Here is an 18,120-nt window from a genome sequence, read left to right as displayed (position 1 = left end):
GGATGTACATGTTAGGGATGAGCAGCAGGCTGGCTTTGCACTAACACAAAACGCTGCACTTGCCTGTGCGGCTCTGTGCATCACCAGACGATCTCAATCAAACGGAATCGACGATCGTGCCAGTCGAACCAAATTGAACGCAATCGACTGATTGAAATTCGATTGTCGAACGCAATCGAATCTCAATCGAATATTACTGCAATTTTCAGATTCGATTGATATTCGATATCCTTCCATCCGCCATCTTGAATTGTATGCAAAAATTATGGTGGCCGAATTGCCGTGGTGAAATGCCCTTAGAAAGTATGCCAAACATATGAAAAAAGAAAGTATTAATATAAAACTTACATGCATAATTGGCATTATATTAAAGTGAAATTTTGTAGAAAAAAGATTAAATTTGCTTCTTTTGAAAACTAGAAATAATCAAATTCGCTCATCTCTTAGAACAAGCACTTCAAAAAACCATAACATTAGACATAAACTCAAGCTGAAAAATCACCCGCGAAGGTACACAAATAATCCTTATTCGGCTGACGGTAAATTATTCTCCTGGGAAAAGAACTGCCAAACGATCAAATCAAAACATTGATCTGAACCTGCTGAATGTGTGATGTCATAATTACTGCTTTCAGTTTGCGTGTTTTGAAAGTTTTGATGTGTGTGTACTCCGTCTTGGTGGAATTTTTTAATGGCATGAAAACAGAATTTGCAATGTCTTTAAGAAGAAATTTCTAAAATTCATTTGTTGTTCTGTAAATATTTCTTTTTGGATTAAAAAATTCAATATTTTATTGTTCTAATTATTATAATATTTCTTTATAAGATGCTTTGTTGTCTTTTTAATCTTTGTGTAAACTTGCATATGTTTTGCATATTTTCCAACTAAATCAAACCACGGCTTTTTCGTTTCTCTATTTTTGCATACAATTCAAGCTTATTCAAGATGGCGGATGGAAAGGCGAAAAGGTCTATTGATGTTTGATTAGGATTTGATTGCGTTCGATTAGGATTCGACTACATTCGATTGTGCTTGATTATTGAATGCGTTCGATTGGGTTCGTAAATGGTTAATTGGTTTTTTCCTTATGTTGCAACCATCGATGTAAATAAAATTTTTCTTTTAAACATACATGTTAAAGCTCTAGTCTAATTTGTGGACGTATTCAAAACCAAAATGTATGGTTCGTTGTATTTTAAGGAAGACAAACCCGTTTTTTAGTCATAGTGGATGACGAACGATGCATAGTCAAATGACAATTGAACCAGTTGAACAACAATTGAACCAATCGAATATTACCTAGAATTTTGACGTTCCATTGAGATTCAATTGCGTTAGACAATCGAATTTCAATCGGTCGATTGCGTTCGATTTGGTTCGATTGGTTCGATCGTCAAATGAGATTGTCTGGGCATCATGAAGATTTGGTCACTCGTCATGGAACCCATACTACTTTTTCCTTTTACTTTTTTTATTCAGGAATGTTTATCAGCCAAATCAAGGTGGCCCGCCACCAAAAAAAGCATTCACGCCCAAGAAAACGTGGACATGTACTTTTTTTTGTCTATCAGAAAGAAACGCAACACATACACCATCTTCTTCTCAGTATTTCCAATATGGTAATGCTGGACTTGGAAAGAAGAGGATTCAATTTTCCAACACAGCAAGTCACCTAGACCTCCGTCTCATGCTTGAGGAAGAATTCCCTAAATTAGCAACATTAGGTGGTCGCTTCATGTTATACAAGGCTGTTGGTGATAGGAGTGGCAAGCGGCCACTTCAAAGAATTGAACTGGGCCCTTGTGGGTATTCTGTGCCCTATTTAAGGAATAACTGCAATGTGTCCCACTGTACTATATATGTTGTATCCATTCAAAGTTCACTTGATATAGCAGAAGTAGTGAAGGTAAGTAACTTTTCTTCTTGGGCCAAAATAAAAAATGTCTTGTTTCCAAGAAATCGGCCTGGTGAACTTTTTTTTGAAGAGTCACTCGGCTGCAAATAATTTTTTTTTTATGTTGCCGAAAGAAACTATTTTCTCTCAAACTGAATATTTCAGACAAGAAAGCTAAAAAAAGCTAAACGTTTTTTAAAGAAAGCACGATAAAAGTTTTGTAGCAGAGTAAATACTGTACAGCAAAGACAACAAACGTTCCTACCAAACAAAACACACATAAGGTTTGTATTTCTGCTTAAAAGAAAAAAATATTTGTCACCCGCATTTCCGGAAACAAGACTATTTTCTTTTTCTTACTTTGCATTCATTGCATTGTTAGGAAAGGGTTCACTACCCCCCCAGTCTAGATCAACACCCTACCCAACCCTAGGTTAAACCCTCTTTCAAAATTTTATCCAATCCCACTCAAAAATGAGACATCCCACTTTCAGGGCATTATTCACTACCCATATGAAATAAAATGATAGCATGAATGAGGTGCATTGCAGTATATCCCTTAACCTTAAAAAGTAAAAAAGTTTTAGGGTTTTAACCCAGTCCAAGACCGTAAAACTAGAGATTTAGAAAGATGGGCTCAAATAACTTTATTTCTCATTTTTTATTAAAATTGTTTTCTTTTTTCCAGCCTTCTTACAATTCACCAACAATTGATTGCCATTTTTGTGGTGACATAATTGAATTAGCACTCTTAGAGGATCACACCAAGAGTTGCAACAAGGTATTTAGTCTAGCCCAATTCTATTTGTCATACAATAGGTAGATTGCTTGAAAATATACTTCTGTTGGTAAAGTGGAGTAAAATTTCCATTTTAAAATCAAGGATGGTAAAGTACCAAGAATTTTGAATAAATTCAAGCTTTATATATATTGGATCTAATCTGATTTCTTTTATGAAAATATCTGATCTCTTTTTTATCCTTATGTATATTACAATATGCTTAAATCAATTTTCCAATCAGTTGATCTTTAGCCATTTTCAAAAGATACTTTTCATTGTGGTAAATTCTATCAATGCAGGGTCTTCATTCCTTTCAAGTAGATTGCAAAGTTGCACTTTTGATTTGACTTGCTTTCAAATTGACTCTAAAAGATTTCACATTTACTTTTTAAGATAAAAATATAGGAAGTTATTTTAAGTAATTTTCCTTGGAAAATACAAGAAATTTGTACTTGGCAATTTTTTAAAGTACAAGTTTGAAAAAAAAAATTGAATATTTTTCCATGGCAGAAATTGTTTCAAAATGCTCTTTTGACAAATAAAGGAATTACTTATAAAATTTTCCTATTGATTTGCTAAAACATATTGCCCATACGTGAAAAAGAGTATACACAATTTCTTAAAAGTGACGGCAGGCGACGGAGTCGTCTCAGCGATGTTGGGGCCAGCTATGTATACATATCTTTTAACTAGAATCAATATTTTGTTAAAACGAAATTACATTCTTCTTGGTAAATTTATTCAGTTTTGCTTTATACTACTTTTAATGTAATGTTTTGTTATAATTTCTTGTTAATTTCTTGTTTTTCTCTATTACTTTATTTTTAGAAACCTTCTTCTCCTAAGAAAGAAGAGAATAATATCAATTTAACAACTCAAAATGCATCAATGTAGGTTTTTTTGCTCCTATAAATGATCTAGTGTGCGTTTTTCTGTCATTCCAATCAAAACAGAAATGAAAACTGATTTCGACCAGTAGTTCTGTTTTTATAGCCATTTCAATAATAAAAAATCTTGCGTTTTGCGGGGTTCCTGTGGTAACAGCCACCGCAACGGCTGACCAGCCAAATTTTTTTCAGAGGAAATATAAAAAATCATTGTGCTATAGGATTTTAGGAATTCTCAGAAAATTTTAGCCAAACAGCTTGACCGACTAATTTTTCGCGGAGGAAAAACTAGCGGGGTGAGTAGGGTCATCATAAGTCATCGTGATCACAAGCTGTAGTCTGCATTTTTATACTATGGATTTTATTTTTTATCCATACTCGTCCATCAGCTACTATAGGTGTATTTTTTATAGAATCCAAAGTGTTTTTTCAGGGAGTGAGGCCACTATTCACAGATTGGAAAAGAAAACACAAAATAGAACACTTCAAAGAAGTGTCTGATCACAAAGACCTAATTATATAAAATGAGAATATGAACTAAGTATGATTTAATTTTTTAGAGCCATGCCATCCACGCAATGGATCTCAACTGGACACCTAACAAACACACCTCTTATTGATTTAACTTCGACCACGTAGGTTTATCATTGGTTGTCCTACCCTAAATTTTGCGGTTTAAGTTGATTCCTGCAAAATTTTCCGGGAATTTTCCAGATGCAAAAAAATGTATTTATTTTTTAGAACTGCAACGTCAAGATCCAATGTTACTCAAGCTACTGTTCTTCGTGATTCCTCGTCAACACAAACTGCGTAAGTTTTCCAAAATAAAAAGGAGCCTGAAAAAATAGAGCCATTTCTTTGCCAAAAATTACTTAAGTATAGAGGTTTTGGGCTTTATACAATATTGCTTCATTTTGTTTGCCTTCTTACACAAGAGTTCAATAGAAAGTGCTAAATTTTGTACAAAAACCACTAAACATTTTAGTCATTAGGATCCAACAATTTAATCATAACTAATTGCTTTTTTTAGAACTTCAACAAGATCAAGATCCAATGTTACTCAAGCTACTGTTCTTCGTGATTCCTCGCCAACACAAACTGTGTAAGTTTTCCAAAATAAAAAGGAGCCTGAAAAAATGGGGCCATTTCTTTGCCAAAAATTACTTGAGTATAGAGGTTTTGGGCTTTATACAATATTGCTTCATTTTGTTTGCCTTCTTACACAAGAGTTCAATAGAAAGTGCTAAATTTTGTACAAAAACCACTAAACATTTTAGTCATTAGGATCCAACAATTTAATCATAACTAATTGCTTTTTTTAGAACTTCAACAAGATCAAGATCAAATGTTACTCAAGCTATTGTTCTTCGTGATTCCTCGTCAACACAAATTGCGTAAGTTTATGAAATTCACTGTTGCAATAATTTTCATGGTAAAGGAGAATGACGACAGCTGTCATTTAATACCCCTTCCCCGTCAAAGAAAACAAAAATGCACTGACATAAGATTTGATTTTTCTTTCAGTTCAATGGCTGCTGATACTGATGATGACATAACCTCCGGACTTGCAGACTCAGTGTCCAAATACAACATTATGTAAGTTTAGATGTTTTGATAGAGCTTTGGATCGGAATTAAGTTCTCAATTTTAACTCCTCCTATCATAAATCACTCGCCTTTTTGTTACATTATTTTCATAAAAAAGTCAATAATTTTGCATCATACATTTTGACACAAACAGACCCCCCCTCCTTATTATTTTTTGGGAAAATGTTTTTGAAAGTTCCCTTTTTTGTCCCAATTCTACTGTATTAGCCTTGCTTAAAAAACTTTTCCACCAGGGCATTTTTATTCAAACTCCACCCCCCCCCCGCTTATTAACTTTTGAGATTTTTTCCACCCTACCTCGCTTATTCCAAACCCTCCCCCTTCGGCTATTACGTGTACCCGAGATTACCATGAAAACACTTCCATGAACCCATTTCCATCGCATTAATTAAATTGTACTTTTTATTTTGCTTCCTTTATCATTCAGCTGAATTACCACTTCAAGTATAAATATATTGTTTTTATCGTTATTGTTTTTTTAGGAAACCAGCCATCGAGAATTGGTCAACGTGTAGAATATGTACCGGAATCATCGGCAGTTCTCCAGCTCATATGATGTCCTGTAAGTGCAGGTATCATCATATTTGTATCGAAGAATTAACAAAAAATAGTAACAATTGTCCTACGTGCAACACAATATCAACTAATGCTGTACAGTTGGAATCGTATAAAGACATCATCCAGATATGGTTCTGTAAATTTTCTGACAGCGTCAATATAGACTTAACAGAAAGATCTGATCTGTCTGTTAGAAGGTCTAAGCTTTACATTGACACCCTAAAAAAGCTTCCGAGAATCATGAAGAAGGGAATTGTTCCATTATACGTCATATTCGCCGATGAAGACGGTGGTGATCAAGGTGGCCCGACAAGAGAATTCTTTACTGAGGTTTTTGACCTTTTCGTTGGAAAATTGGTGCACGGTGAAAATAGAAAATACACCTTCATACACGACTTAGTGAGACTCAACAATAATGAATACAAGTACTTTGGATTTCTTACTGCTCTGGCCCTGGTGCATGGTTGTGTGGGACCAAGATTTTTTTGCGAATCCATAACCAATTTCATCTTTACCGAAACAGCTGAACCGAAAGTGGAAGAGATACCCGATGCTGACATCAAAGAAAAGCTAAAGGTCCTACAAAATTGCGAAGATGAGGAAGCATTCAAAAATATTATGATGGATCTTAGTGATTCTCGATTTGATTCTGGATTTGTTGCTGCAAATGTATCTTTTAAAGAGAAAGATGAACTGATAAAGACATTATCTTATCACCACGTCATTTCCCATTGCCATCAGGAGTTGAGACAATTCATGGCTGGATTGGAAATTGGGGACGTCCTTACAACGTTGAAATGTCATATCATGTTTAAAAAGGAGTTTGAGTATGATGAAACGCTTATCACCGCTGATCGTGTGAAAAGAATTTTCAAGGTACGTATCTCATAGTAGGCAACATTCCTCCAACCCCACCTGAAAAAAGTCACACCACCTTTTAAAGCTTTGCCACCATCTGAAAGATGCGCAATACTCAACCCCCACCTTCTTATGCCTACCCCATTTGAATTTTACGAACAACAAGTTTCTCCATTTATTTTAGCCAAATTGTTAGGTTGAATATCCTTTAAGCTCTATTACTTGGATTTTCATTAATTCAATGGTGATTATTTTTGACAGATTTGAATTTGACTCCACTTAATATGAAGAAAACTCGCTAATGCTCCAACCCCCATCTAACCCCAAGTCACCCTTCTTGTACAACGTTACCCTAAACTTTATTTTTATTTTTATTTTTTTTCTTCAATTTTTGCACCATGCTGGAAACATTGGAGGACTCTCCTCGGGAGGTTGAAATACAAGACATGCCAAATGAAAAGATTACCATCACGACGATCGGTTTGTCCGATGTGTTGCAATACATCACAGGATCAAAGTACCTCCCCTTGTACAATGAGGTCAGTTATTTGATCAAAATCATTCCATGTAAAGACGAAGGAAGGCGCAGTTTTGCTTACAGTTGTAGCTGTGAAGTGACCATTCCCGCAACTGAAAGATATGTCGACGAAGAAAATTTTATTGCTAACTTTTTAGAAGACATGGTGATGAACTCGAAAGCATTTTCTCTCGCCTAAAATTAATCTGTTTTGGCTTAGGTTTTAGTTTTGATATTTTATTTAGCTTTATGACCTATGTCTTGTTTTGGTTATACTCTATTTTTGTTAGAAATTTAACATTTTTACGATTTTAAGCAAACTACTAACACCGACACCAAAAATTTTTAACCATTTCCACGTTACTTGGTTTGGATATCTTGGTTTCTTTTTTAGATTTTGTTATGTATTAAAAGCCTACTCTTTTACAGCTGATTATGGGGTCTATTAACAGGGGATGTCATGGAAATGTGTGTTTTTTTCTATAAAATACAGTAATGGGGTGATTGGGGTTGGTTGGTTGAAGGCCAAAATTGAGCAACTGGGAGGGTATTATTAGTAGTGAGGGGTGTTGGTATTTTGAGTAAAATCTTCAAACAAGGGGTGTTAATAAATGGAAATGGGTGTTTTTTTCGGCAGAAATTCACAATGCCCCTACAAGCAGTTTCCAAAGAGTAGATTTTAATATAAGTATTATTTTCATGTAACAGTTTTGTTTCCCTGCGCTCGTTATTTTTTTGTGATTTTAGGTGGGGCGCTTATTTCGAAATTTGTGCCTGCATAATTCCATGAATTTAGATGATTCGTGGATTTTACATTCAAAAACTGACAAAATCTGAAGAATTAATTCCTTCAAAAATTAGTTCCCTTGCGGTAAGCATTTTTAAGGAAGTTTAATGAAAAATATAAGATTATAACCTTTCGTTCGATGCGTCTTGAGAAGCACTTTCTATCGGAGATCACAGTTTTTAGAACTGCCTTTGCACCATTTACATTCGATTTTTTACTGGCTCCGTAAGGGCAAACTTACTTACTTACCGTTTTTTAGCTCATCTTTTTGTTGTGTGATGCCCCCAGAGCACATTAACATTTTTTGTAAATACATTTAAAAACTTGTATATTTTATGTCATTTTCATCACATACAGTCATTTTATTCACCTTGATATTTTTATTGAAAAAAAGTATTTTGATTGTGTTAAATTTATTGAAAAAAGAAAATTCTTGAATACTAACATTGTATGGTTTGTATTTTAAAGTAACTACCTTAACCCTATTAGCCCCAGGGGGTGCTTTACACCACGTACGTGCTTTTTGCGTAATAACTTCTGGAAAATTTTTTGAAACCCCTGAAATTTTCTGAAAATTAATTAAAATATATAAGACGAAATTTTGCCAAATTTTAATTTTGTATCCCAACTCCATCAGATTTTATGACTTTATTTGTAACATCGGTCGTAAACTCTTGAAATACTCATAACTTCTTGAATACTTATCAAAATTAATTCATATTTTCAAATTTTTGGTATCAATAAAGGAAATTGAAAAATAAAAAAAAATTCCAAAAATATTATGACGTCATTTTCTATGAAGTCATAGTTTTTCGACATTTTTACTAATTTACTCATTTATGGTATATTAAAAACCGGCAAACATGTTAAAGAGTATCCTTTGACTTTCATAAACTTCAAATAGAATTGAAAAATATTTTTCCGTTCGGTTTCGATTGATCTTTTTGTACTAAGTGCCACTTTTTCCCTAAATCGCCAACAGGTGCTAAATTGGTGATGACGTCATCAAGTTTCAGATGACGTCACCGACTTGAAAATTTTTCTGTGAGTTGCTATCATGGTAGAGAACATTCGTACCAAGTTTCTGAAGTTTCATGCGCAAGCACCTCTAGATAAAGAAATGATGAAGAAATTTTCGCGGTCCACAGCTCACAATTTGGAAGTTTAGCGGAATTTAATTTTGCGGTTGAGAGAATTTTTTGTTTAAAATATGACCAATTTTATAGGTGATTCTTTAAATCATGAGAATATTCATGTTTCGCGGATTGTCGAAAAACTGCGAAATCAAATTCCACGAAAATTTCTTCCCTTAAGGTAATTTTGGCGGAAATCTAATTTCGCAAATGGTCGATTTCTAAATGAATTTTTCCTATAAAGGAAATAAAAAAAGAAAACCTCACTCGAATGCCCTTTTTGGAGTGCTTTACCCATTGAACAGAATCAGAATCTCAGAAAGTTTTGAAAAAATCCTAAAAGAGTTAGCATAAATTTATCTTCAGAATATCATAAACAGGGTACGCATTAAATTCGAAAAATCACGGTATCGTAATCTTTAGACTCGTAATAATGGGATTTATTTCGGTTCATAGCGTCTCTTTTACCACAATAATATCATTATAGTATAGAAAAACTTTCTTTCGTGAATATCTACAATGTTTATGTTTTCTTTTTTTAGCAAAGATGATTAGGGAAGGCTGATTCGTGATCCCCATGTCGCAAAAGAAAAGGGGGAAGGGAATCGCCCGAAGCAGGGATATGTTATAGCGGAGCTGGATAACGCACATTTTAAAAAGCCTTGTTATATCTCTGTCCCTGACATTAAAATTTGATATGAAATTTAACTTTTTTAATTACAAACTCGTGAAATTTGGATTTCCTCTTAGCCAATGATTCTGCTGCTGCATTTATCGTTCACGATTAAAAACTTTTAATTATCAAGAGGGTCTGTAAAACAATGGTGAATGACAATTTAAAAAAATGAAAAGCATTGTTTTCATTAGTAAAGTTATAAGAAGCTTCTTCTCTAAGATTATAAATAGTACTTTTTCATTCGAAATACCGCGCTACACTGCAGGGTGCCTCACTTTCTAACTGATATTTTCAAGAATTTCAAGTCAATTGAAACAATATTTGTCAAAATATTTACATTTGATGAAAAGCGGGAACATCATAGCAAAATATGTGCAAACGTACTGCATGAATACTTTGTCTGTTTCAGATGGATTTCTATTATCAACAGTTTACAATAGAAAAGACAAAGAAGCAATCCGCTAAGGAATTCTCGTCCTTCATCCAGCTCCGCTATAACATATCCCTGCCCGAAGTAAGGGACCGATATGTATACTTTAAACTAAATATCTTTTTTATTTATTTTATTTATTTATTCTTTATTTAAAGTTGGGTACACTAATAGAATTACATAACATAAGTAAGTCTAATCAAATCCAACTATGATAATTTCTAAGTAAAAAGAGTAAAAATTGTAAAAAGAAAAAAAAAAATCTAACTATAAACAGGTTTTACAGGTGCATATGGGTGAAATCGTTTTTAGAGCATTTTTAAATAGAATTTTTTTATAAGCATAACGCATATTCAATCTAAAAAGTATAAATTTTACAGATTATAATTTACATAACCTTTCGATAAATATATTCAAGAGTATTTTGGTACAAGTCTACTCCGTAGTCAGCACTTTGACTTGTAGGATCAACAAGATTTTGGAGTTCCGCGAAATCTCTTTCTTGTAATGGGCAAACAGGTTCCATCAAATTCACTTCACTTCTTGTTTGCGTATTAGTCGGTCCTGCCCAATCAATTCCATAATAGTCCAACTAAAAAAAACGAAGTTAATGTATACATACCGATAAAGCTTCCGCGAAACCCATCGGAAGGTGTTCAAAAAAGAAGGGACAATTGCATTCTCCTGGATTGCCCCCTGTTGAAATTCCCAAATCTTCTTGATCCCTTCTCAAACTTTAAAAAGTTTTTCGCTAGGATAGACTTTAACTAACGCTTATAGGCATATCCAGACTCAAATCTCGCAAAAACTTGAGCATTGACTACGCATACACTGAGCCTCAATTTACAAAATTTCAAAGCACTTAATCTTCCAAATTACAAAATCCATGCATAATGTGTAAATTGCACCATTACATAAGGCTCAAAAAATTAATTTTGCTTTGTAAGGGTAATTAGGCTCACAAAAAATCTAACCTATACTTATAAAAAAACGTGTAAGGAGGAAAACTCCAAACTACAAGAGTTACAAGGTTTACCTGTTCAGGTTCTTCGAACATATCACTGTTCAAGCCAATCACCCACAATTGCATTGGTGTTCGTTGTTTTTCACTTGAAAGTGAATGATTCTCCCGCCCTGACATAAATTTCAGTAGCACTTGATTAATTCTTGGGACGAAAATATAATGGAGAGCCCACATGTGAATGGTGTTTTCAACATTTAACAGTCTATTGTCCATTAAGCATACGAATAGATCATTAAAAAAACCAGTGCACCCGTAATAGACGTCTCTCCAGAGGCGTACGATTCTCTGGTTGTGGACGCTTCTACCAGCAATGAAACTTCCTCTGTTCAATCCACGTCGCAAATTCATGTATCTGAAAAGTGCAATTGCAGTTTCTTGAGTAATTCATTAAAATTTGTTATAATTACTAAGCAACAGTGTGTTCGAAAAAAAGCAAAACATATTTTGTACAAAAAAAATCCCCAAAATCTATTGTCTAGTGAGTTTTGTATCAATTAAAATTCTTTGTTCATTCAAAATACAGCACAAACTCGACCAGGACCTCGGCTAGTTGAAAAATAAGCTGATACAGCCAAAAGAAAATGTAGGACTCAATGCATCAGGATCTCACTTTCTGAATCCCGTTTAAAAAACTGTAAAAAAATTCACTCACCTTTCAACATTTTCACTTCCCATGTCAGCTCGAACTCTGCTTGGCAAACCATAGGTACCAACTGCACGTTCAAATAATGAAGCGACAGTAGACGCTTTGTTATTTGAGGAACAATTTAAATAAACAATCCTTCTTGAAAATCCGTCGATTCCTCCATGGATAACCAATCCCCATCTAGAGTAAAAAAAACAAACTTGAAAATATGAGCCTATCAAGACCGAAGACCTTGCGGTTGTTTATTCTATAACAATGGATTTTCAATTAATACAGTATAATAATTCAAGAAAGATTTGCTCATGTCAATATAATTTGTCACACAATATCGATATTTTTCTTTTTTTTTTACACAACAAGCTTGTATTAATCTTAAAGGCATCGAAAAGTTGCTTAAATTGACGAGGACAGATGAAAAATTCAAAAAACTTACTTAATAAGCTTGTGGTTACCATCGATATGCCACAACGCATTTGTACCGCGGACGTTGTATTTTCTTCTCCGGACTGTTTTTAACTCAGTTGACCTGAAAGTAAAAAATTATCTCATGAAAAACTAGCTGTAAAAAAATAAAATAATTGGATCAAAAAAATTGTGAACATAGAAACATATGAGGTATCTTTAACAAGGCCCCAGATATAAAAAATCATCTGATTATTCATCAACTAAATAAATATTTCCCTCAAACATCCAATAAAAGCCGGAATTGAACATCATGTGATGCCAGCAATGAATGATGAATTGATAAATTTTAAGAAAATATTGAGGGAACGGAAGAGAGATTTTTGTAGGAACTTAAACTTACTTAAGTTGGCGGTTGTATGTATTGCTAAAAATCGTCATTTAAAGGGACATAACAGTAGTTGCGATATTTGTAAACAAACTGTATGCAGCGGATACAAAATCAAAACAAATGTCACATGTCAAAATAAAAAATCAAACCAAATATGGCTAATTTTGATCGTTCAATTGTTTTACAAGTTTGTTTTGGACACATGATTTTAATTGTTCTCTTTAATGACACGTGGTTCGCGCAATGTTTACATTTTACTACTTTAATGTCCCTTTAAAAGGCAAAAAACCTGTCATTGGAGGTGGGTAATTAGAAATTTGGAGAATACAATATATATGAGATAAAGTAAATTTGGAGTTCAATTTTGCAGATGGCGAAAAAATAAATAGGTGGTAACATAATTTGGTTGATTATGACTAAATCCCCATAAGTTTTTCCCAGTCAAACTTTCTTAATTAAAATTAAGGTATCTCATATGCTTTTTTCATATACCTACACGTTTTTTATAAGGAACCTTGACTTGGCCCCGAGCCTGGAGCTCCTTATCGAGTTCCTTATTTACTTAGATGACAAGATTGCATTTGCTAAGTATGTAACTTATGTATAAGTATAACAATGGACTAAAATGCAAAAAAAGACGTTTATTGAATGTTGTTTTGTCAATATTTTGTTATCTTCTTGATTAGGCTTTTGTAAATGTGTGCAAACTCAAGTTTACCTCACTGTTTCTTAACTGGTTTTCTTATTCTCAGCCTGACCAGTTCCTTAACAATTCCTTATTTTTTGGACCATTTTCAACCTTCAAAGTTCCTTATAAACGTGTTCCTTATAAAAAAGGCGTGTATGGTATACAGTAAACACTCTCACCGACTTAATACTCCTTCCAAACCAACTCGATGCATAGATGCTTGCACTCTTTTCTCTTGTACCCTGTGTCCTTTAGATTGCAGAAAACCCTTCATTCTACGGTATCCAGTTCTAGGAAATTCGTCAAGAATAGTTTTCACTGACTCGTCTAATTCATAATCTGGCATTTTGGAGTAGGTATTCTTAATTGAAATGGATTGGTCTGATAATCTCCTGCAGATTGTACTTCTAAAAGAATGAATGAATGAGAAATAGAAAGCATATCAAAAGATGAAATCAACAAAATATTCCTATAGACCTTTTCGCCTTTGCGTCCGCCATATTGAATTGTATGCAAAAATTATGGTTGCCGAATTGCCGTGGTGAAATTCCCTTAGAAAGTATGCAAAACATATGCAAAAAGAAAGTATTAAATAAAAGCTTACATGCATAATTGGCATTATATTAAAGTGTAATCTTGTAGAAGAAAGATTAAATTTGCTTCTCTTGAAAACTAAAAACAATTATATTCACTCATCTCTTAGAACAAGCACTTCAAAAGACCATAACATTAGACAGAATCTCAAACTGAAAAATCACCCGTGAAGGTAAAAAACAATCCTTATTCGGCTGACGGCAAATTATTCTCCTGGGAATAGAGCCGCCAAATGATCAAATCAAAACATTGAGAAAGTGTGACGTCATAATTACTGCTTTCAGTTTGCGTGTTTTGAAAGTTTGATGTGTGTACTCCGTCTTCGTGGAATTTCTTAATGGCATGAAAACAGAATATGCAATGTCTTTAAGAACAAATTCCTAAAAGGCTTTTGTTGTTCTGTAAATATTTCCTTTTGGATTAAGACATTCCATTGTTTATTGTTCTAATGATTATAATATTTATTTATAAGATGCTTTGTTGTCTTTTTAATCTTTGTGTAAACTTGCATATGTTTTGCATACATTCCAACTAAATCCAACCACGGCATTTTCGTTCCTGTATTTTTGCATACAATTCAATATGGCGGACGCAAAGGCGAAAAGGTCTATTGTGTATGCTTTGTTACAGAAATAAAAAAATAGTGTTCTACCGGGTGCGCCACAAAAAAGTTTCTCTCTTTGGAACTAATTTTCTCGAAATCTAAAATTTTTAAAAGAATCATTTTTATTTCATTGGAAAAAAGAAAGACATACTTAAATTTTGATGGGTCATTTATTAAATTTGATTCATTAGATCAAAAGTTATGCTTAATTGAATAAAGAAGTTACTTTCAGAAAGTGCTCGAAAACGTTAAAATTTTACCTATCAAATTATTATGTTAATTTTGGCAATCGCAATAGCCTTTACATGATTAAGAGCATTTTTCAGTAACTAAACACATTAATTTTGAAATGGAAGGGTCGAAAGGGTTTAAAATCTTCATCAAAATTAATTTAATTTACTTTTATTTACCGAAATTTTCCTCAGATATTTGGTTCTAGACTGGATAAAGTCTATGTAAGAACTGGATCCACCTCGAAACCCATATTTGATGTATTTTTATGAATTTTACCAGATTTTTCTGCCTTTTTCGACGAATTTTCTTCCTTTCATTGAAATTCAACCTTCCTTTATATAACAAAAGGTCATTTAGACAGCTAATTATCATTTTTAATGACTGAAACGAAAATACTGATGTATCATGTAATTATGCTTTTTAACGTTTTTGAGCATTTTCTGAAAGTAACTGTTTTATTAAATTGAGCATAACTTTTGAACTAATGAACCAAATTTTATAAATGACCCATCAAGTTTATCTTTCTTCTATCCAATGGAAAAGGATTGGCTATTTCTAGATTTCTAGACCTCGAGAAAATTCACTTTAAAAAGAGAAACCTTTTTGTGGCGCACCCGGTATTAAAGCCTGAATACTTAGATGGAAAGGGTTTTACCCCGTATACTCTTCCATTTAACATACCATACTCTTGGTATACAAATTCTTGTACACGTTTTAAAAAAATCAAAAAAAGTCAATAAAAAGTAAAAATCAAATCAAAAAGTCAAAAAGTAAAATGAAAATTCAATTCAAAAAGTCAAAAATTATTGTACACCTTTTTTGATTAGTTTACCCCTAGAACACACCTACTAGTGCCAAAAAAATTTGCAATATCGTTTGCTGTGAAGTTCAAAGATAACAAATAATGCAGTTTTTCAATATCAATCAAAAGTCTCGGTCGTCCACGCCCACCTATATGATCTAAGGTCAACAGAATTTCTGATTGTTCATTTTGCTGCTGGTCACTGAGTCTTTGCAAGTGGTTCAATATTGAAGCAATTTGGTTTATTGCCTCCTCACAAATGGGATAAAGATTAACAGCAGTAGACAAAAGTCTTTCAAAAGTGTCTAATTTATAAATAATCCATTCATAGTCAATTTTTCCGCTGTTAATAGCTTGGTCAATATCATCTAGCACCTTGGAGCCAAATTCTGTGATATTCATTATTGTTTCCTAAAATGAAAGTACATCAATCTTTTTAAAATCATAAAATCTATCTCGATCTATAGTTTGACAGTACAACATGCTTCATCAGATGAGAAAAAAATTAGCTTGTAAAAAGTTTTAATTATTATTTTGTTTTTGTAGTTTCATTTATTATTTCTTTTGTATATAAAACTTGATTTATAACCCAATACAGTCACCATACAGTTACCATGGTATACCCTTTTCTAATACCGTAAGATGCTCTAATGTCGACCCCCAGGCTCTAATTCCGACCTATGCTCTACAAAATAGATTAAAGCTTGTTTATATCTCTTCTTGAATTTCAAGATATCTGTAAAAATTTACAAAGAATTATCAGCGTTCGGATTTAGAGCAGAGGGGTTGGTATTAGAGCATCTTCATGGCTTATAAGCAGGTCCTAGGTCCCCCCTAAGAATTTTGGTGCCCCCTAGGATTTAGGTGGCCCCTAATGGAAAAATATTCTAGGTGGCCCCTAAAAGTTCAAAAATCGAAAAAAGTTAAAAATTGAAATCGTAGATATACTTTTAGAAAAACTTTCTTTTTTGTCAAGTGTAATTAAATACAACAGTTTTAAAAATAGCTACTTAAAGGCAAACAAAAGAAAATAAAGTTTATCACTAAAGTTTTTTATGGAAAAAGGTTTGCGAGAGGTTCATTATGTAAAAGATTAGGTCCCCCCTAGCTCAGTAGGTGGCCCCTGGCCAAAGACTATTTGTAGGTACCGTTGCCCTGAGACCTTTTAACCCCTCCCCTGCGAGCAGGGGGGGGGGTGAAGCCATGATCTTACGGTATTCAGCTGGTGGATCTGAAAAATTGACCAAACTGTGCAGTTTGATGAAAAGACTTCTTTGGAACGAAGCCATAAAATAGAATTTTATTGCAAAGTTACTAGGTATGACAGAATTTGAAATGGGTTTAATATATTTGACGAATGACGCTTCCTGCCAGTATATTTGAAAATATTTAATCTTACCTCTGACATTTTGACAGCTGAAGCAAACTATGCCACGTTTTTCATAGAAAATATTTTGTCTAAATAGATAAACAGTCTTACATTAGGGTTTAAAGATACAGTTGATAATTCTGTCTGAAGCTTTGCATTCTTTCCAGACGCAGACACTGATTACATAGCGCCAGCCCCCCCTGCTAGTTGGGGGGGGGGTTACACCCCAAATTTTTCCTAAATAAGGAGGGGGCTGAAAGTACACCACTTTTTTGGGGGGACCTATGTAATTGGGACGAGCTAAAATCTCATCACTTAACATGGGGGCTAAAATAATTCAGCTTAATAGTTGGTTTCAACTACCCAAATTGAAGCTCATGAATCTGAAAAAGTGTCTAGGGTCAAAAGTCTTGCGGGCTAACAAAAAAATCATAAATCTTTGGGGGGACTTAAAACTCAGGGGGACCTAATTTTTGCCTGGGACCTAAACCCAGGCTGACGCTATGGGTTGTTGTGTGTTGTGTATATTGTACCGTCAACTGCTCTAACTTGGGACTATCTGACAAAACATGGGACGGCAATTCGGCCACCATTTCACCAAACCGCCAAAGTCAACTCCAAATTTAGGTCCCCCCTAAGTTTTACGTCCCTCCTAAGTTTTACGTCCCCCCACTTTTCAGTAAGGTTCAGGTCCCAGTTGAAATATAAAGGTTCAGGTTTCCTGCAAAAAGTACTTTCAAGGTTCAGGTCCCAGCAAAGAAAAATAATTTGGCACCAAATTATTTTGATTTCAATATGTGATATATTTTTAAATATTTCTTAAAAGAAATCTAAAGAAAAATGATATATATTTTTAAAAACATATAAGAAGGTTCTGATTGAGAAAACATATGCACCCTTAAGCTTTAGTTCTTAAAATTGCCCTCTGAAATGTGCCAAGAAGCCTAACTTTTTCCATAATAAAAGGTTATTGTCTAGTTGTGGAATCAGTTTGATATTATATTTGTTTCATTTCTCAAAATAGATAATAATGAAATTATTATCCTTATTCAACAAATATACAAACAATATGAAAAAAAAAACATGAATGATCAAATCGCCATCAAATCAAAATTAAAACATTTTAAAGTGCTTCGCTTGCAACAATAGAATGTCAAACAAAGCAAAAAATTTTAAAATATGCATGATACAGTAATTATGCATAGCTGTATCATTGTTTTTATGCTGGAGTACATAA

The 18,120-nt window shown here is 33.6% G+C and overlaps 2 protein-coding genes across 2 annotated transcripts; one reads left to right on the top strand and one right to left on the bottom strand.

Annotated features, from left to right (window-relative positions):
- The first annotated feature begins 946 nt into the window (after window positions 1-946).
- On the top strand, window positions 947-6,879 carry LOC136805982 (uncharacterized). The gene is made up of 10 exons (XM_067062567.1): window positions 947-969; window positions 1,481-1,907; window positions 2,584-2,676; window positions 3,505-3,566; window positions 4,124-4,198; window positions 4,305-4,373; window positions 4,594-4,665; window positions 4,886-4,957; window positions 5,088-5,159; window positions 5,653-6,879. The coding sequence occupies exons 1-10, from the start codon at window positions 947-949 to the stop codon at window positions 6,617-6,619; spliced, it is 1,932 nt and encodes a 643-aa protein (XP_066918668.1). The 3' UTR covers window positions 6,620-6,879.
- Window positions 6,880-10,464: 3,585 nt separating this feature from the next.
- On the bottom strand, window positions 10,465-17,268 carry LOC136805981 (uncharacterized). Its single transcript, XM_067062566.1, has 7 exons — window positions 16,914-17,268; window positions 15,558-15,925; window positions 13,460-13,687; window positions 12,233-12,325; window positions 11,806-11,979; window positions 11,166-11,505; window positions 10,465-10,721 (listed from the first exon to the last, which is right to left on the bottom strand). The coding sequence occupies exons 1-7, from the start codon at window positions 16,920-16,922 to the stop codon at window positions 10,518-10,520; spliced, it is 1,416 nt and encodes a 471-aa protein (XP_066918667.1). The 5' UTR covers window positions 16,923-17,268; the 3' UTR covers window positions 10,465-10,517.
- Between the last annotated feature and the right edge of the window lie 852 nt (window positions 17,269-18,120).

The sequence above is a fragment of the Clytia hemisphaerica genome, unplaced genomic scaffold (genome assembly GCF_902728285.1).
Source record: "Clytia hemisphaerica strain Z4C2 unplaced genomic scaffold, Clytia hemisphaerica genome assembly, whole genome shotgun sequence".
NCBI lineage: Eukaryota > Metazoa > Cnidaria > Hydrozoa > Leptothecata > Clytiidae > Clytia > Clytia hemisphaerica.
This window is presented reverse-complemented; position numbering and strand designations above follow the sequence as displayed.